We start from the raw sequence: 22082 nt of genomic DNA on the forward strand, positions 1-22082 counted from the left end.
ACCACTGCACCCATTTCAAACTGATGAATAGGCTTAGTTCCAACAACTGAATACCTTCAGAATCACCCGTCGGCGGATAACTCTTGTGGTTACAGCTCGTTCCTCATCTGAGCTGGGTTCAGTTTCCCAGTCTTCCTAACAAATGCATTTCAACATACTTTGTTAAAGCACCACATATTGTTTAACATTATAATATAATAAAAAAATGCACCTATTAATACAAGTAACTGCGAGTTAATAAACACTCCAACTGAGGTTAAGGATATAATTTGTGAAAGAAAAGTCTAGATGAGACAAGACCAGAAAATGAAATAAATCACCCTTTGTATACTTCTGCTTGGTCTGCTTCACTTTGCCAAATAACCTATTTGCTGAATACCTTTTTGATGAACCCTGTTCATTGAAGCCTTAATTCATCGAATATTCATTTAAGCAAAAGTTTTCCCAGGGGTAAAACCTTTGGCCATCATTGGGAATTTGCCCCTTTCCCCACTGTAGTGTGATCTCAGAGTTGATATATTTAGTTAGGGGAGTGTGTGTGGGACATTTGGGGGGTACAGCCCCCAACCTGGCTGGGTTTTAAATTTTGTGATGCTTGTTTGGTTGGCCAAGCATGTTCCCCCCCCCTGGGAAAAATGTTGCTTAAATTAACGTTCGATGGATTAAGGCTCTGACGAATAGTGTTCAACAAATTGTTTTTTCAACAAAGTGAAGTAGACCCCATCTACTGGCATTTTTCCATAGTTTCTCTAAAGGATTTTAAAGACCTTGGACTATGGAAGGGTTCAAGGAAAGTCATCTGTTATCATAAACTCACTGTAAAATGTAAAGCCTGGTTAAATAACCTTCACCTTATTTACACTATGAATATTTAGCAATTCCTGCAAGGAAAAGTTATTCTGAACTACGAAGCAACTGTTATTTTAGGATACTTAATGCAGTTTGAGTTCATTTCAGAGAAAAAGATAATGCACATTTAACCGATTTAACAAAAATCTATATCATGCAAGGGCTGAGAAACACTTGCTTTGTTATAGCACAACTTTTGCACAGTTATGATATCACTCCAAAATAGGCACACTGATTAACATGAAACTGTATTTGAAAGTATTGGTTCAAGTGACAACAAAATTGGTATCATAATGTTCTCAGAGTGCAAAAATAAATGTATGAGGCTTCTCTTCCAAAATGTTCATGTCTATCTATTAGAATTCACACATCTGGAAATGCTAACAGGTGTACTTTTCAAATACTTTAGTAAACTGTAGAATGTCACACCAGTAAGACAGCGAAAGTTAATGACAGAACACTTCTGTGTGTTTTAGGAATATCTACCACGAATGCTAAGGTTTGAGAAAGTTCTGCATCTTAGTATATGATGTTAATATGTTAATAGCCGAGCTGTTAAGTATGTCATAGAAGTCCAGTATGAAGGTAGGACATGGACCTTACAGATGACAGGCATGACTTGATATCTTACAAACCCAAATGACCTCTAAGACCAGACCAGGTTTCCAAGTTCTACTTCATGGAAAATACTAACAAAAAACAGATACATAATGTTTTCCCAAGGGCATATCATACAGATAAGAGTTACTTGTTGGCAGGTGAGTGAAAATAAATAAATGCTATGTGCATGTGTCAGCTGTGTAAGTAAATGTTCCGATGCTACATGACATGTTAACAGCATGAATTCCTAATTACCAGTTTCTCTCTTTAATATTTGTGTTGTTAACTAATCATCTTACAGCTTGCCAAGAGGTGCAATGGTAATATCATCCCCAGATGCAACAAAAAGAAAGTTTTGCTTGTGTGGTAACACGTTTGGAAAGCAATAGTCTAAATAAAGTACAGCTGCTACTGCATTTTCTTATTAATGCATCAAGACAATACACACCACTGTGCTGCAGTCTGTACCTTTGTGGCATACAACACACAGAAAGAAAATTCACTGATAACTTCAAAAACTTCTTAGTCCTGTACAATGAACCTCAACAGAACTGCCCCATAGACAAAAATGAGCATCTAAAATACATAACACTGAAAAAGTAGCATCAGGAGATGGAAAACAGGGAACATGTAAGATTTCATTGGTGACAGAATGATAGGATGTAAAGCAATAGTGTTGCATCAAGAAAGAAATGCTCCTGTAAGGTCATGATATTAAGAGGACAATGAGGCTCAGATGCAATCAGTAGTTTAGGAGAATTAAATTCTACAGGGGCATTCTACAGGCATTACTATATGGAACTCTGTCAATCTATCAACAACTCTGTCGTCATGTGTCAACTGATCGAAAAAAGGCTAAAACAACTTTTGGCAAACCTCGAGGCATATTTATTTGCAGGGTAGCAAGCCTTCAATGTACCCCCATGTAGGGGTCTACCCTCAAACTTAAATATACCTACTCTGAATTCAAACAACAGTGGAGCAAAAAGAGAACTGTACTGTCAGTAAAAGCTTTTTTGTCCAGTTTTCCTCAATCATTCAGCACTCGCTGAAAGTACTTTCAACATGTTCTTTACACCTGAAAGAAATTTCACTTGCCAGTAATTTCCAAAGCATGGAACACAACTCTTCTTAGAGGCTAGCCTTTTATACCACATTTATCTAGCATCACTATATCCACAAAGGCTGATCATGGTGTGCAGATCATGACTTGGTAGAAAAATGCGAACATACTAGTATTTTAAAACTACTGATAAAGTTTAAAAAATACAAAAACTGAGCTCTAGCAATACAGGGTGTTCACAGATTATCTCCTTTACATACTGCAGTCCCAATGACTTAATCTTCATATAGATTTCCTGTTAAAACTCAGAGGCAGCTAAACTACATATGCAACAGAATGTTCAGACTATGCCACACTGATAAGTGAATGGCAGACTAATTTCCAGTACAGCCACTTGCCTACCAAATACAAATCATAGCTCTTAACACATTTCCTAGCTGTTTCAGATACCGTACTGCTATTGCTTAAATCCTCTGGTATCCATAGTGTAAGAGTTACTGACAGAGATGGTAAGAAAATATACCTTTTTCAAAACTGGGGACATCATAGAAGCTCTGTGAACATTCTGCACAGCATTGATCTGTTTATTCAGAATTAGAATACTGTTTATTTAACCTCAGTGACGAACATCGTGTAACAATGAGTTTGATCAAAGAGATGACATTTCACAACATGAAAAAATAAAACGTGGAAAGAATAAAGCAAGATATACCATTTGAGGGCTTCATAATTAGCTGAAAAAGTCCATATTACACTTTATAGTAATCCAGAACAGGATTATGATTACAAAAAAGAAATAGAAAGGGACAGAGAAAGAAAACTATAGAAGTAGCAGAGCAAGGTCTCATACTGAGTCCTTTTACAGGACCAGTAGTGTAGCTAGGGCAGAAAGAAAGGGGTAACTGAACTGTGTGCAAAGTACTGGGGGGGGGGGGTGTGATCAACTGATCCTAATCTCTAATGCAATATCGATTTTAAAAGCTGGCATTGCATTTGTGGTCAAACCTGTGCACTGTAGCCCTCTGTGTGTGGTCTAAACTGCAGCACTCAGTCTGCTACAGTATAAAAGTAAAATGACATTTTTTTTTTTTAAACTAAATCCTGAGCACTCTAGCGCTCTGTGCAGGCAGGGTATAAACTGTAGCAACTGCTTGCTATATTTGTAGCAAACCATTTACTACAGTTTATAAGAAGAAGAAATTATTTATAATAAAATAGGACCTAAATGGCTGTACAGGAGGTAGTGGCATGTTATGCATCTGGCCACCTGGTTGGTGTGCCAGTAGAATGAATGTCCATTTTATTTACTTATTTATTTACTTATTTGCTCTTCAATGGAGAAGTTGAGGTGGATCTGTAATAAGCCAACAGCTACAGTATAGCGATTGGATTAATACAGTATTTTTTTTTTGTCCTTCACTTGAAGCGCGGGAGGGGTGCTAGTTCATGGTACTGGCATGGGGCACGGTTGAGCCAGCTATGCTTCTGTGCAGGGCAGCCAAAGTTCTGAGAGCTCAGAAAAAGCTTCTGCCAAAATTAAAAATATTCAGTTAATTTTATTAAGGTATAAATCCCATACCCCTGACTCCTTTCCGGATAAATATAACAGAACCCATATAGTTAAAAAAATCCCACTTTCAGTGTGCTCTTCATTTCAGAAAAGGCTCATTTCAAAAACTTCCACTCTCATGAAGGTGTCAGCTTGGTATCATGACATAAGAACTGCAAGTGGTGGGAAAGCACTGCACGTTTGCCATACACATATTTAATTATCTTTGCAAAAGATGATCATTAATTATCTACGGCTCAGCTTTCCAGTGGATGCAACTGGAAAGACAGAACATACTTAATAAATGAAAGGCTGCCTAACACTGACAGCCACTTATGTGCTGTAGAAACCATTATATTGAAATGTTAAATAAATCTGCTTTGTGTTAACAAAAATTTGTACACAACTATGAGGCACATAATTATTTTTCAGCAAAGATGTAACAAAATAGGCATAGTTTTTATTCAAACTATAAATGCCCTTGGGCAGATAGCCTAGTATGAACCTATGAACCTATGAACCTATAAAAGTGCGGGAGAATAAAACTGTGTTCAGATATAAATAAACACACACACACACACACACACACACACACACACACACACACACACACACACACACACACACACACACACACACACACACACACACACACACACACACACACACACACTCTAGTCTCGCATAATCTATTACTCCATGTCAGACAAGCAATACTGTCATAAAATGATTGAATTTTCGGCACAGATATCAATGTTGACTAGCAGGAAATGGCAGAGTCAGTGGCAGTAGATCAAATGTAGAAGGGGAACGCTGTCTATCTGTTAATCTGTTAATGTTGATTCATCCCAGGACACCCCTTTGATCATCAGCAAGTAATGTAGTTTATTTGCGTCTGTACTCTGGGAACTTTGAATAGGCCAAAGAGCAGTGAATGTACTTTAAGGAAACTACTGCATGAACAATGAGAGAGAAACTGTGAAAACTCCCAGGGTCACAGGTAATATTTGAAAAGCTTTGTGTTTCTTCAGCTACTAAGTAAACGTACAAGTTAACAATAACCACTTTTATTTTCAGATAATAGTAGGTGCAGGTAGGGCCTTCTGTTAAAGAATGCTTACTTAAATTTTCCTGTACAAGGGTGTATGATTTCTGTATATTTACTTATCATCGCTTATAGCACAATTTTAAATATTTTACCTTTAAACTATAAAACCTTGTGATTGGCTGATTATTGAATTGCATAAGGGTAATTAAATAGGACTGGTGAAATATAAGTGTTGGCATTCATACTTCAAAAGGAAATTACGTTGCTGCAACTACCAAAAACTAACATGAAAAACAATATTCAGTAACTGTGGCCTTGGAGTGCCACACTGATCTGTCTGGAAGCAGAAAAGAGTGGTGGTTGTGCTGAAAAAGTATTATTAGCCCCTTAGGGAAATCACTGTATGTCTGTGTGTGAAGGCAAATTATGCAAGTCAAGATTCAGTTGCTTTTGGCAAAATAACACTACAAGTCGCTCAGGTGAGTACAGAGGGTATAATCTTGAGAAGTCAGTGGTCGTAACTCTGCTCTCCTGCTGTACAGTAAGGAACTCATCAGGTGTGGCAGGTATTGACATACCCCAAGGCAACAGTGCACATTTGTCATACACTCTTAACTAGATAAAGCGATCACTGCTCCCTATACAAAGTCTTCATCTGCTTCACTTCTCAGATGGGCCTGCTGAATTGTGATAGCTACCCTTTACTTACTAAGAAAGTTCAGAGCTTGTCAAATTAGTGAGATATCCTATGTGCATGTCCTTCCTAATTGTATAACACACCTAGTTTGGTTTCATAAGTATAACAAAGCATCCTTTGAACTGAATGTACCAACCTCTACATCCATTGATACCTCATGAAAAAAAATCATGTAAATACCATTCATTAAAATATCCTGCACAAGAATTTTCAAATGTATATAACAATTCATTTCTGTAACCTGTATTATCATTTAAATTACCCTTGAATGGATGTAGATAGTTTTCATAACTGACACTATAATTTAAATTTGCAATTGTATAGAATGACTTATTTATTACTCTAAGCTTTGCTACTTTTTAATGTGCACTGAGACTTTTCTTCCTTGTACTCCACTGAAATTTGCCCTGCCCCAGTGGGAATTTCCTTGTCTAAATGAGTAATTAAGTGTTGTTAAGTAAATAAATAAATAAATGAAAGTTATGATTTATGATAGGAGGCAGCTATAATTCATGCAACAATCTACTAGAATAGTGCCATCCTACATAATACTGACATTGGAATCCAAGAGCACATGGTCAGAATGCCGTACAATACACAAAGTAGTGAATGCCACTCTGCCGCGCAGCACTGATATCCTTATTCTGAAGTTGCAGTCAGATAATGTAATAATCTCTCATACAGTCACGGTTTACAGCACATAACTGCACAGTAGTTATACATCTTCAAAGTGAAAGACACTGGCAGTATGGTATGAACATGTGCAACAAGTGTTATCACAGGCATATCGGCATACAGACTTCTGCTGACCTTCATTATGTCTCCTATTCTCTTTATATGTACCACCAACACAACCAGATCAGCCTGGTAAGATGCACCAGTTGTGAAAGCAGTTGCGTGGTATACTATGGAACCTGTTGTGCATCCTGTCTGCTAGTTTTTAATTTCTCCAAGTCTTTTGGGTTTCTAATACCATGATGGGAATGGACCCCATTCCTAAGTCTAAGTATGATTAAAAATCATGAAATTAGTATTGTTTCACTCTTTGATGTTAGCCAAAAGTGTTCTTCGCAGCACCCACAATATGCCCCGTAATGACTCCTTCTGCAGTTCGTACGGTGTTACATGACTTGGTAACAAATCTAAATACGTTTGTGAAATCATTTTTATAAGACCAGTTGCTCCTACTACTATTGGAACTGTCTGGGTATCTTTCTTCCACATGGCTCTTGTTTCTGCCTGCAGATCAAGGTATTTTATGACTTTGTGTCTCTCTGTACATAAAACACTGTAGTCACTAGGTGTGGCGATTTCAACGATCAATGCTACTTTTGTCTTCTTTTCTTGGACCACTATATCCGGTTTTCTAGCATCTATCTTTTGAACTGTTGGTATTGGATGATCCCATGTGATATAAACTTCATCATTTTCTATGATTTTTTATGGCTCATGTTTCCAGTGTTTTTCAGCCACTTTGATACCATAATGTTTGCACAATCTCCAGTGTAACAGTCTCGCCACATTATTATGCCTTTCAGTATACAGTCCCTCTGTCATTAGTCAGCAACAAGGTGTGTGACTGCTTCCAATTCAGTTTTACAAAACCCACATATGTCTGTTTCTCCCACATGTTCAATGGACTTTGCAAACCACTGTGTATGTAGCCCACTATCTTGGGCTGCCAATATTAACCTTTCATTTCTTGATGTAAATTCACCTCACCCTAATCATTCCTGCATTTGTTCTTGATCAACATGAGGCTCTTCCAGAAGTTCTCTATACTTGCAACTATATTTACGCTTTTTCCACATTTCTTGCCTTCTCATCTGGTCTTTCACCTTATAGTTTTTCTTTTGTTTTTTAACACATTCAGTTGCTGCCTGGTTTTTATCTACTTCTGGTATGCCTTCCATACCTGCTTGATGTCGATATGCTTCTGCTAAATTAAGCAGAGACGTCACCTTAGATTTATTCTCCTCATGTTTCAAAACTTTCACTACATTTGGATCTTGTGAGGTCAGTAGATATGTGTGGAGTCCCATGACTGCAGATCTATACATGTAATCAATTTCAAGGAGGCCCATCCCGCCTTTGGAACGAGGAATATATAATCTTGGTATACATTTTTTCTTCTTCTTCTTTCGGCTTTTCCTGGTTAGGGGTCACCACAGTGGATAATCTGTCCGCTCATGATTGGCAGTGGAGTTTTCCACAGGAGGCACACACTCACACCTAGGGCTAATATAGAGTGTCCAATTCATCTACTGTATGTCTTTGGGATGTGGGAGGAAACCTAAGTACCCGGAGGATACCCAAGCGGCCACAGGGAGGACATACATACTCCGCACAGAAGGCACCCCAGCCGAGAATCGAACCGGAGAACCTCTTGCTGTGAGGCGTCAATGCTAACCGCTGCACCACCGTGGCCACATCCAATCTTGGTATACACTCATTTTTATAAATCATTTGGTGAGCATGAAGCATCCTTCTTGTTTTAATATCCAGTCTAGCCAACACTTTTTGGGGCCAGTCAATCACTCCAAAACTATAAGTTAGGACAGGAAGAGCAAATTGATTTATAGCTTGGATCTTGTTCTGAGATGTTAATGCTGTTTTCAGAATTAATTTAAGTCTTCCAAAGTACTCCTTACTGAGTTTTATTTGCATTTGTTCATGTTTTACTGCTGATTCTTCATCATTTCCCAAGTATTTATACAAGTATTTATACACTCCCTCTTGCTCAAGTTTTTTTATATCACATTCTTGTCCCAAACTGATGTTTTCCTGGTGCTGCAGTTTTCCTTTTTTAAAGGTTGCTTTTGCACATTTATCAAGACCAAATGACATTCCGATATCATCTGAAAAGGTTTTGACAATCTGCAGCTGTGCTTTCAGTTTCTCATCTGATGAGCTATACAGTTTTAAATCATCGACAAAGAGAAAATGAGAGGTCATTAGGCTTTATTGTTTTCTAGGAGCCAGATTGTAGCAATGGCATAATCTGTTAAGTAAACAGCTTAATGGATTAATGGCAAGGCCGAACAGCAACGGTGACAAAGAATCACCCTGGAATATCCCCCTTTGAATTTTTATCCCTGGGACAATAATTTGTCCTTTATCATGGCTTAATTGCAAAGTGGTCTGCCACTGTTTCATGGTTACTGTAATGTAGTTAATCAGTGTAGGGTGTATCTTATACATTTTTAAGCACTCTTTTATCCATGAATGTGGGATACTATCAAATGCTTTTTTGTAGTCAATCCATGCCATACTTAGATTCTTCCCCTTCTTTCAGTTCTCCATTATAACTTTGTTTAACAATAAATGATTCTTTGTTCCATATGACTTTCTTTTATTGACGTTTTGTTCTACTGCCATAAGTGAGTTTTCTTCTAAATGACTATAAACTCTGTCAGCGTCAATTCCTGCGTATAGTTTATACGTCGTTGGAAGACAAGTTATTGGTCTATACTTTTTAAAGCAATTTGCAGGTTCACCCTTAAGTAAGAGCATTGTTTTTCCTGTCGTTAACCTGTGCGGTGTGTGTTCAGGGTGCGCATATAAATAGCTCTTACTCATGGCTAAATCCTCGTGTAAAGAAGTTAATACTTTAAGCCAAAAGTTAGGTACTGCATCTGGGCCTGGGGTTTTCCAGTTAGAGGCTTTTTTCAACTTTATTTCAATCTCTCTGGCTGTTATTTCATCCCATTTCATATCCTGTACCTTTAAGCTTCTTATACCATCTTTTACTTCTTCTATCCATTTAGCATCTTTGTTATGTTCCTCAGGATCTTCATAGCTACTTCCCCAAAATGTATCTACTTCCTCTTTTTTTGGCGGTCTTTCAGTTCCTTTTACCTTATTTCCCAATTCTCTATAAAACCTTTTTGGGTCATCAATGAATTGCTTATTTTGTGTTTTTCCCTTATATTTATCTTCAGATCTTCTAAATCATTCCGCCTGTTTTGAAATTTTTAGTTTGTTATCTCCAATAGTGCACAGTAGATCCTGGTCTGTTCTAATACTGCGCATTGCTTTTATCGCATCTACCTTTCTAAGTATGTTTGTTGATCTATTCTCTCTTCTATAATCTTCTAACAATGACACTTCTTGTCTTAACTGCTTTACAGTTTTCTCTATTCGATATTTCCATGATGGTATTCACTTTTGCCACCACCCTTTCCCTCACTACCCCAAGTTCCTGTGGTAGAACTTTATCAGTTATTAATTTAGCAGCACAGTAATATAGTCTGTTTACTTCTGTTATATCGCATGGATCTCTATAGACAGTCCTAATTACTGTGTTCATTTGTTTTATCAAGCTGCTGACTTTTGGTGTTTTATTAAACTTCCGCATTCAATTTCTCTCATTTATCTTGATATATCTGTCTTTGTCTATTAAATCAAGCAACTCTTCTCTTAACTCATTTTCTTCCATACTGAGGGTACATCCCTTGTTTTCCATTTCCTGCGGGCATTCTATAGAAAGTTCTATAGCATCTTCCTATGGCACATTCTCTTCAATTTCATCCTGTGTCATCTGTTGCTCTGTCATATGGGAACTCACTGGCCTATCACTCCTCAACATCGACTGCATCAGTTGCCACAGTTTCCTGTTCCTTTCCTTGCTGTCTAGCTTCAAGTGAACATTTATACTGGTTTCCTGTGGAAGGCTCCAAAATATCTAGATATGGCACCTGACCAACTGCTTCCTATTCCACTGGTTTCCCCTTAATTTGGATATCCATTGCCCTATCCTGTTGTGGTGCTTTCTGTATTCGATTTACTACATTGAATTCTTCTCTTTGCCGCTGTTCCATAACCTCAATTTCTATTTCTTTGACTACTCCATTACTAATCTCTTTTCTACTTTTCCTCTTAGTCTTCTAATTTTTGTATTGTAAAGTTTTCCATATCCAGATTCCTTTGCCTATATTTTTCTTCAAATATCTTTGGTGCTGCTCTTTTTGTATTGGTTAATTTTGCTTTCTCCTTTGCATAAATATTACACCATATTAAATCACTTTTCCTTTCCCCTGTCCATATTTCTTCTTCATGTCTCCTGATCTTCTTGTTTTTCCTTATTTTGGGGACTCACTCCATCATGCTGTGATTTATTATTTATTTTATTTATTTTACATTTGTTGATGTTGATTTGTGATGTAGTCTGTTTTAGACCTTCTACATTAAATCCTTCACTTCGCAAGAACTCCATAACTTCAACCTCTATTTCTTTAACTTCTGCTTTACTAATCGTCTTTTCTACATTACATCTTCGTGCTATTAATCTTTTTACTGTGAAATTTTCTATATCTGGATGCCTTTGCCTGTATTTCTCTTTGAATATCTTCGAGACTGCCTTCTCTATATTAGTTAACTTGGCTTTCTCCTTTACATAAATATTGCACCATATCAAATCTCTCTCTCTTTCCCATGTCCATATTTCTTTTTTGTATTTTTCAAATATCTCTACGTTTTGTTGTTTATATTTTCTCACTTCCTCAGATGCTTCTTTTTCCAAAGAGATCAAAATTTCTTGATCTATATAATGTTTTATAAAAATCTATTAAGGAACGCAAATTTTTTATTTGAAGCTTCTGACAGTTTTTCCTGCGGAAGTATTTTTCTTTCCTCTAATTTCTCTCTTAATCATTTTGTATATCTTGTGTCTGGAAATTCTGGGCTTCTTACATAATAGTAACAATACACTATTTATTTCTTATCCTCAATAGTCCACTCTATCGTCTTTATGGCTCTTCTTTGGCCAATCAATTTTTTTCGTTTTTGTGGACTGCTACTTCCTTCTACAACAGGGGGGGGGGCATCCTCCTCCTGAGCCTGGCCTGGCCCCATTGCAGGAATGCTTCCGTATTTTGAGGATTCTACACTCTCATTTTTTCTCAAGGTACTCACCCAGACTTGAGGATGAATTCAATTTCAGCACTACTACTCTCCTTTGCTTGCTGACTTTTCATCTTTCTCTGTGGTACAGTCTATGATGGTTTATACCTGTCAATGCACTGCTCACCCAGGTGTATGGCATACTACTTTTCAGGTATGTGTTTGCTTTTCATAGTACCAGCACTGTACCATAGTACGTCTGCCACAGCAGACTAGAGATCATTTATTACAGTGCACACCAATGAGGTGGTTGTGTGACACAACTCTGAAACCCTGTCTTCCTTGTATGACAATTCACAGCTGTGTATGAAGGGCAATGCAAGCATTAAAGGATAAGTGGACATGACTACATGCCTAAACCTTCCAGTGACCTGTTTGCAGACTGCTGGGTTAATCCTGAATCATAAACCTGCACATCTGCATACAACTTGTGGAGGTCATTAACAGATTTTTCAAGTGCACCACCAGAAGTGGGCATGGAGTGGTTTACCATACTATAAGTGGACAAAGGCTTGAGGCATGAGTCCTGTATGCGCTGTAAGAACATCAGGAAACCGGTCTCTTACTGTATGCAACAGCAAATAGTATGGGGCAGTGCACTATCTACTTTGAGAGGACAGACAGTATCCTTAAAATGGACAGTGGCTAATACAGACTCACACAGGGACTGTTTGAAATTTTTTGTAATGAAAACACTTCAACTTCATTATTTTATAGGATAAGAAAAGAGAAAGAGGAAAAAAGATATCTGTCTCAAGAAAGACGATTTCAAGAAGCAGTGACCCAGGACTTACAGAACAAGAGGCAATTTTGATATCAACCCCATTAAGGAAAACAAAGAAAAATAAAAGGAAGGGGAAACATGCACTGACCAGATGTAGTAGTAGTAATAATAATAACAACAAAGCCAATAAAATAAAACATCTGTGTACGAAGGAAAATATATATGAAAATCTCTCTGAAAATAAAAGGAAGTTATCAGCTATTAAAAAGAGGCAGAAATTCATCCAGATAAAGTACAGGACATACACATAAGACAAGTGTGTGTGTGAGACAGAGAGAGAGAGAGAGAGAGGAAGCAAAGAAGGAATGAAGGGGAAACTCATCTTTGCCTGAATGGAGCACAGAAGAAAGGGAAGCAGGTAGAAAAGGTTATGCATTTTATTTTATAGTAAACCTAATCTATTTAACAGCAGAGGCTGATGAAATACAGAGGTCACAGAAACACTAAGACAGACAGCATGTGCAGACTGCCAGAGAATGCCAAAGAAGGTAGACATTTTTGCAAAAGATTACAGTGTCCCTAAGTTAAGTTCTCTCCTGTGTGAAACATTAGCCCAAAACAGCTTTACAAGAGGAGAAAGGTTATGAAAATCAGACACTGATGGAGATACAGGAAAATATTAATACTTTTATAAGTTACCTGGATGGTTCGCCAATGAGGATTCAAACATAAGGAAATAGCAGTAGCTTTATGAGTTTATACAGACAATTAATTCATCAACTAATACTCAAACACTTATACCTGGATGGTTCGCCAATGAGGATTCAAACATAAGGAAATAGCAGTAGCTTTATGAGTTTATACAGACAATTCATCAACTAATACTCAAACACTTATATCGTACCCAGGAGACTGGTGACCTCAGTAATTATTTACAACACTGTGTGTTCAAGGTTGCAGGAAGATTACCCCTGTATCTGACTAGTGAAGGGAAAAATTCTCTTACATAAATCACTATAATTGAGAGGGACATTAAGATATACTGGCCAGTTCAAATCAAGTTTCTTTTGTGAGGACTTTTCTCATTTAATTGATGATTGTGGAAAGGTACCATGTAACCAGTGTGGGGAGAAAGGAGTGTGCCTGAATGCAAGTTGTGTAAAAAAGGGACACTTTTGAATGGATTGTCAAGCATAAACAGTAAATAATGAAAAATAAGGGGAATGGGAAGGAAACCTACACGAGGAAGGACAAAAACAGGCTGGGGGAGAGGGTGAACTAGGTAAAAAAGAAATGCAGAAGAAGAAAAAATATGAAGGGGAAAAATGAGGAGCCAGAGTGCATGCAGGAAAAGAGGTCAGGAGAAGTGATTCATACTAATAATGTTTTTGAAGTTCTAGCCAGTGAGAAATTTGAGGATCCAGGATTATTTGTATATAAACCCAGGAAACATATTAAATTGAGGAAAAAGTAAAAACAAGAAAACAAAAATCTAAAAATGTTTCCCCTAAACCTAAAAAGAAGGAAAAGCAACAATTTTAGAGTACCTTCTGTAAATGTGAACAGTATTATTAACACTGTAATGAGGACAGGGATATTGGGATAGTGTGCTAAATGTGGTGTGAATGTTATTCTGTTAGTGGATGTAAGATTCTGGACAAATGAAGAAAGACTGCAAACAGAAAAATTATGGGGTGGAAAAATAATATGGAACTTAGGAAGTGAACATTATTCTGGAGTGTCTTTGGTGTGTAAAAAGCACAGAAAATACTAGATGTGACACTGGATGGGAAGGTTAACTTGTGAGTGTGAGGCAGAGAGAACATGTTGAAATATAACATTATATGCATATATAACTAGAAAGGAAAGAGAGAATATATTTTGTCATATATTAGACTATGTGGTAGTTAACATGAAACTATAACTGAAGAAGACTTTAATTGTGATTTAAGGGGTAGATATAAAAATACACGGAAATGTGTAAAAAATACAGGAAGTGATAAACTGGCAAATTAGCTCTGTGGAACAAAAGTCAATAGACTTACAAAGGGGGGGGCACTTGGATCTGAAGTTGCTTATTTTGTATTACTGGAAGGCTTGGGAGTAGCATGTGGTGATACAACTGTGATTGTTTTTTCAGACCATGTAGCAATATGGATGGAGATAATGGAAAAAGAGGAGTATATTAAAATTGAAAAGGGAATAAAAAATAAATGAAAGATTATGTGATGAAATTAGAGAGTGGGAAGTACTGTTGTTATGGAAGGATCATATAACCATGAAGGACTTCTATAAAAACTGGTCTGAATAGTGGACTGAATTTAAAAAGAAGTATAAAAAGTGTTTTTTCAACTGCAGGGTGATACAAGAAAGGAAGTGAAAGTGAAGTGTGGGAAAATGTATAGAAATGTATTAAAGAATTTAGAGAATATGCAAGAGTGTTAGGGTATGGAAAAAGAAACGTATAAAATCAATCAAGAAAAAATAAGGCATTACCGTTTAGTTTAGGCTGAGATATTACTTACAAGGGTGAAGGGAAGGGGTACCAGCATATAATGATAAAATAGTAGAGGAGGATAATAGTATAATGAGAGAAATTCAAAAATTTAAAGGAGAGATAAAAAGAATACAAGAGCAAATTATGAGTATTGTGACACTGCTCCTGAGTTGAGTCTGAAAAAGGTCCATGGAGATCAGTGCTCTACCCTGTAAAACAAATACAAATAAATAATTTGTACTGTAGCATGTGGAAAATATGTATAAGAGTAAAAGGAAGGAACATAAGAGGTAATGGAAAGTAAAAAAAAAAAAAATCCAGAACGAGTTAAGGTAGAATTCGAAAAAGAACTTGCTAATGAACTGGAAACAGTATTTAGGAAAGTGAATGTTGATTCGTTATCAGGCTCAGATGATATAGGGTATGGAATGTACAAAAAATGAATGGACTGGCAAACGAGTATCTTTGTAAATGTACTGAACGAATGGTTGAAGGAAAAGTTTGTTTATGAAGAGTTATGTAATGGAATATTAAAATTTATATGGAATAAAGATGAGAAGAACAAAATATAAAATTGGAGACCAATCACACTAAATAACACAGATTATAATCTTTTTATGAAAATAACACAGATGAGAATGAAAGGAAAGATGAGGGTTATTATGGAAGAAAGTATATATAGTATAAAAGGGAATGGATGTTAAATTGTTATTGCTTGGGAGAGAAATTGTGGATGATATTATAAATAAAAGTGAGGAAATGAAACTTAAGGTAGCTGATATTAGCAAGGCATTTGACACAGTTAGGACATGATGCTTTGTGGGATGTTATGGAGAAGAATGGAATAGGTAATAGAATTAGGAGATATTGAATGTCAACAAATCAAAATAATAGATTAAATGTTAATGGGTGGCTGAGTAAAGAAACATGCACAAATTGTGATATAAGACAAGGATGTCCCATGAGTGGAATATTGTTTGCATTGGTAATGAATGTGATAGTGAGTGGTAGATTATAAAATGAAAGATGCTAGATATGTAATGTAAGAGGAGGTAGTGATTCCAGTATTTTTGAATATGCACACAGTAAGATTGTAGTTGCTAAGAACAAAATATGGATGAAGGAAGCATTGGTTTGTCTGAATGGATATTTAAAAGAAATGGGAATGACCTTGAATAAAGTAAAAGTAAAGGTTTGTATGTGTATTTCTCAGTGAATGAACTGTATTTGCTAGGAATAAAATTTGGGGAAAATGGTGTAGTTATGATGCAATGGGAAGGTCTGATTAAAGAAATGAAAGAAATATGTCTTCTGTGGGGCTGTATTGATTAGCATTCAGGAAAAAGGTTTATCTTGTGAATTTGGTATTAATGGGAAAAATAGCATAAATGTGAAATGTTTATATGATCCCAGAAAAATATGAAAAAGAAATTGTGCAGTTGGTGCATTCTTTCTTATAGGATTGAAGATTAAATGCAGTGAAAAGAAGTGTGTTGTCCATGAGTGAAGATGAAAGGGGGTTAGGGTTACTAAATCCCATTATTTATTCTTAAACTTCTCTAGAGTATTAAAGTGGGTAAACACAGAGAATGAGAAAAGTGAAAATGTTTAAATAAGTACACCAAATTCTGGGAGCTGATGAGAATAAGAATAAGAGAAAAAGGTATCTGTAAATGAAGAAATTAAAAATTATCAAGAAAACATACTAACATTGTGAATAAAAATTGATGACAAAGATAGAAGGATGTGGTATAATAATGTGATGAAACAATACTATTATGTAAGTCCATAGGAAAGTTTACCAGAAAAAGAGATTAAAGCCATTAGAGTCAGGAAAAAATGGTATACCAAGACAATCTAGTGTCAGGATTTCCTATGGAGACGGGTTATAAATAAGTTACCAGTAAAGGGGAATATGCCACATACAAAGAAAGTTGAAAGAGTTTGTTTATTTTGTGGAAAGGAAGAGACAACAGAGCATGCTTTTTGAAATGTAAGAGAGTGGCGAAACTTTGGAAAAAATGCATGAAGAAAATTGTTTTCAAAATATTAATGACAAACAGTATAGATATGTATGCATATTATTAGAGTAAGAAGAAAGAAAGGGTTAAGAACGTGTTTTATGTAATATGGGTTATTTGGAATGAAAGAGTAAATGCAATTTTATTTAATGGCAAATGGATTTTGGCAGATATTCTGTGAAACATCAGATTATACTTGTGGAAGGAGGAGTGGGAGCTGATTAAGGAAGAATAAAGACAATGTTATAAAATAATGATAAATGCTAAAAAAAACTAGACATGTTTGTATGTGCCTGTAAATATGTACAGTTTATAATTATGAAATATATAAATAAGGTTTTTTATGTTGTGCTATACTCTTTTCGATAGGTGCAGAGTGATCCTTTACATCTACCTAAACTACTCCCAACTCAAGCAAATGCAGCCTCTTTTAAATGTCTCATCTGAACGACAGCACACTCAGGAATGCAGCACCCTTCCTTATGCTGCACTGCAGTGTCAACAATCAATCTTCCTGGTGTGTGAATAGAACCCAAAGCTTCATGCACCAAAGGTGAGAGTGTTACCTGTTGCACTACTGAAACAACCTCCTGAGGGTAACAGTACTCTCTCAACTCTGGAATCACAAGAGGCTGCAGATTTCATTGCTCCAGTTACATAGGAGGCCTTGCCCAGGGCAAAGACCATGAAATCAGGTAGCATACCATTACAGCTTTACCTATATGGCAAAAGTGGCTCCTGGGGAAATTTAAAAAGTTCTGAATGCAGGAATGGAAGTTAGGACAGTTCTGCACTCCTAAAACAAAGCTGTAATTGCTGCTACTCTGAAGGAGGGAAAGATATCCAACATTTAGACAGTCACAGTGGCTTGTATCTACACTGATTCCAGACTATAAAGTGGCTCTCCACAGATAATGTCAAACTAATTCATAAGACAAGCATTAAATAATATTTTTAAAACTGATAATATTGAGACGGCCATGATGTTAAAATATCGTATTTATATCATATGATCACAACAACACATGATTGAGTTTCAGATGATTGATCCTTGAAACATTAAACTAGCTTCTCCGGAAGCCTACATGTTTTAAGATCTGGTACTGTATTTGCCCTTTCCCCAATGTGGAGCAATCTCAGAGTTGGTATATATAATATAATAGACAGGGGATATGGGTGGAGGAGAAGCCTGTTCAGTGTTCTGAGATTAGATATTCTGAAACTTAATTATATGCTCTTTCAATCCTATTATACAGATCCAAAATATCTACTCATAGTTGTAAGTTTAGACATAGAAACAGTCCTTGATAGAGTCTAATGAGCTTTCTTTGTTAGGATTCTGGAATGTTTTCAGTTTATTAGGGATTTAATTCACCTATTCAACAATATTTATAGCAGCTCCTTTACTCAAGTCAAAATTAAAATTAAAGCAGGACTCTATCTTCAGAGAGGTATAAGGCACAGCTGCCTACTCTCCCCTTTCACTTGCCCCTCTACCTTAAGCTTCTTGTGGAGACATTGAGAATCTTACCAATGACATGATAAAAGGTAGGTATGGTGGATCTACACTGATAATCTCTTGGTGTATTTCAATACTGCAGGAAATGATCTTGCTACATTATATACTACAGTGGAAAACTTTGGTAGCTTGTCTTGCTATAAAGCTTCACATACATGATCAAGTATTAAGAAAATATCATGGGTACTTTGAAAAGTGGAAGGCCATTCAGACTTGGGGTAGAGAGCTTGAATCCTATAGATGCTTGTAATTCTACATGTTTAGTTTAATTACTCCCTCTGATCCAGCACAGCTTACTTCTGCTCACCCATTTCTGCATCCCCCATTTGCTCTTTAGTGGGTATCCCAAATGTGACTCTCATGGAGTTGACCTCAATGGTAAATCTGATTAGTGGTGATTGTGGAGACTGGGAACCATTATCTTTGTGGCAGCTAGTCAATTACCTTAGCTGTGGAGATGGCTAATGTAATGAGAACAGAACATCACCATTGCCTCCTCTTATTAACTCTGAGATGTCTTGCATGGCCCTGTTCTTCACCAGAGGTCACCCAGGCACTGGGTTTCCTTCAACCACTCTGGGACAGTAGAGATGGCTGTTATGGCTGTTGGCTGCTCCATTCTATCTCCTGGCCAGCCCTAACAGCAGTCCATTCTTGAACCCTGGTTGCCAGTGGTACAGAGGGACACCTTGCTGCTGAAACAATGGGGAGTTCTTCAACTTTTGACTATGACAAAGGCTTCCTGATCAGACTAAGTCAGGCAGTTTTAATAGATTAAAGAGGGTGCCAATATATATTTTTTCTGGAACTAGGGGTCTCTTGGAATAAGGTTATGCTCCTAGGGAAAGAGGGGGACAAGACATACACGACTAATAAATATATGGGAGAGTGGCACAAATTAAGCTAGTCAGTTTACGAAGTACTCCAGAACATAAGGTGTCTATACACATTTGATAGGATTACTTGTGAATATAACAAGGGTACTCCCTGCAGGGGGAGCCTCAATTTCAATGATCAATGTTCTTGCATGAGACTATCCCAACATGAAGGATGGGATAAGGAACATGTAAATAATATAATTTACCATTTTTTATCAAGGAAATGAGGGATCTTTCAAATACAAATTAAATGTGGATTGGTCAGCAGTCCTAGACCCCACGTCTCAGCATGGGCACAAAGCATGACACTTTAAGCCCTGAGATGTGTGACCTCTTCTCAGACATTTTATATATTTTGATGGAAATGCCTTCACAAATATATTTATATGCATGAAAGACTGGGTTCATGAATCTGGGGGTAGGGTATGTCCACTTGCTCGAAATGCAAAGCAGGAAAAGTAGCAATGTTTTTGGACTTGTTCCAGACTGAATGGTTTAAGGGTAAATGTCCAGTGTCTGGCCAGGAATGGTTCACTAACTCCTTTTTGAATATATATTGGGTATACCCCTGAGGTGGCAAGGGGCAAAACATGATGGAGCTGATTTGTCTATTCTTACTGCTTTCAGAGACAACAATCACAGAGAAGTGGAAAACAGTCAATTCATATTCACCATTTAAAGAAGGTAACTCCCCCTTTGAAATGGCATTTCAAATTAAACCAAAAAGTATTTTATATTTGGGAATTTCTCACCCATTTATATGATGTTACCAGCGTTGGCCTCACTGCAATATAGAGCAAAGGACTTACCCTTTGCAATGATCTCTTTAAAGGACTTACCCTTTGCAATGATCTCTTTAAAGGACTTACCCTTTGCAATGATCTCTTTAAAGGACTTACCCTTTGCAATGATCTCTTTAAAGGACTTACCCTTTGCAATGATCTCTTTAAAGGACTTACCCTTTGCAATGATCTCTTTAAAGGACTTACCCTTTGCAATGATCTCTTTAAAGGACTTACCCTTTGCAATGATCTCTTTAAAGGACTTACCCTTTGCAATGATCTCTTTAAAGGACTTACCCTTTGCAATGATCTCTTTAAAGGACTTACCCTTTGCAATGATCTCTTTAAAGGACTTACCCTTTGCAATGATCTCTTTAAAGGACTTACCCTTTGCAATGATCTCTGTTTCTGGCTCAGGAACAAAACATCATTTATACTGAAACTGTGGAATTAGTTATAAAACTCTTGGCATGACAGCGATAAGAAGAGGAAAAGGCCTAAGACTTCCAAAATCTGAATCAAAAGAAAAACAGAAAGATGTTCCCAGACCAGGTAAAGGTACTTAGTGAATACTTTAGCATGGTTTTCTTAGAACAGTACTGAAGCTGAGTCTGTAGAGGGAGGGAAGATGAGACATATGAATGCAGTGGACCTGTGTATTTTTAACAGTATGGTTTTCTCCTCAGTGTAAGGCACCAATTTCTACTTTCTAGAAGTCTTTAATCTTCCACTCTCTATTTATTTCCATCTAAAAGTGAGAGTAGGGAAGGTTTAAGACATATTTTTCTCGTTTCTGAAGCATTTATATTTTATGTAGCCTTATCTACATCGAAATAGAGGCTACAATGTTTATCTATTCTTAGGGGATCCACTGCTGCTCAGAGGTTTATGCTCCTTTACTGACTCATTGGTACAAGGGACCCCCATTAAATTTCTGACATTTCACCTGTCATATTTCACTTTCAACTAGAAATTCATTCCATAGTACCCAATACAAGAAAGAGGTGAGCAGACACAGTCTCCCACCCTTAGATGAACATCTAGTACCAGAGATTTTAGCACTGGCAGTGAATTTTACTCTTAGAATGCCATCCAGCATAGCATGTTCCTTTCAAAGTAATATCACAATGCTGTAAAGCTGATTAGCAGCCCCCAAGTCTTGTCAAAAACTACTAGGCCAAATTGCCAAGATTTGCTAGATCTTTTAACTGCTGACAAGACAACTGTCAACTGATGTGGTTTGAAAGCTGACGAAAGAACCATCAAACAACAGCAGTTCAAAGTAAAAAAATAAATAACAATAAAAAATAAAGCATTAGCTTCTAGTACTGCCAAGTAACATGTAAATAAAAAATATTTTCCTTTGTGTGCATTTCTTTTCCAGTGCTGTAAAGTGCAGTGAAAAATATCACAGCTTCAGTAGGACACCCCCCCACATCACAGCTACAAAGTAAAACTGAAGAGTGGGGGGAGTGTTAGTCATAATGGTTAAAGTCTTTACCTCTCACATAAAAGTTACATGGTTTGACTCTACCCTCTGGTTATTAGCTAGGCTTGTAATGGTCTGCAGACTGATAGCCTAGTATGAAGTTATGAATAGGGTTACTACCTGTCACTGTTTGCACAGGACACTCCTGATTTGGGCATCTGTGTTTTGCAAAAACATAAATAAATAAAACTGGCAAATGTCCTGGTACTTTAGGGAAAAAATATTTTCTAAATTTTCTTTACTGTTTAGATTAAACATTTAATTTGTATCTGAAACACCTAAATATTATATGAAACATCATAAGCAATACAAATGCTGTGAGAATAAGTCTTTATTTTGACAAAAATGACAGTTATGTTCTCAGCAAAATGTTAGGTCCATGTTGTCTGATTTTCATTTTCTGCAAATCTATGGTTTGTCAGATACGAGAGGATATGACCAGATGCAACCTTGGCGCTGATTTCA

At 36.8% G+C, this 22082-nt stretch overlaps 1 protein-coding gene across 6 annotated transcripts in view; it reads right to left on the bottom strand.

Annotated features, from left to right (window-relative positions):
- Nucleotides 1-22082, bottom strand: part of ANK3 (ankyrin 3) — a 2432060-nt gene that overhangs the window by 17113 nt on the left and 2392865 nt on the right. For 4 of the 6 annotated variants that reach the window (XM_044056400.1, XM_044056405.1, XM_044056404.1 and 1 more), the window contains one exon: nt 55-135. The exons of the other annotated variants lie outside the window; for them this stretch is intronic. In XM_044056400.1, the coding sequence (XP_043912335.1) occupies nt 55-135 (81 nt within the window). The remainder of the gene's footprint in view (nt 1-54; nt 136-22082) is intronic. 6 annotated transcript variants of the gene reach the window in all.

The sequence above is a fragment of the Protopterus annectens genome, chromosome 14.part0 (assembly GCF_019279795.1).
Source record: "Protopterus annectens isolate FY-2018-M chromosome 14.part0, PAN1.0, whole genome shotgun sequence".
NCBI lineage: Eukaryota > Metazoa > Chordata > Ceratodontiformes > Protopteridae > Protopterus > Protopterus annectens.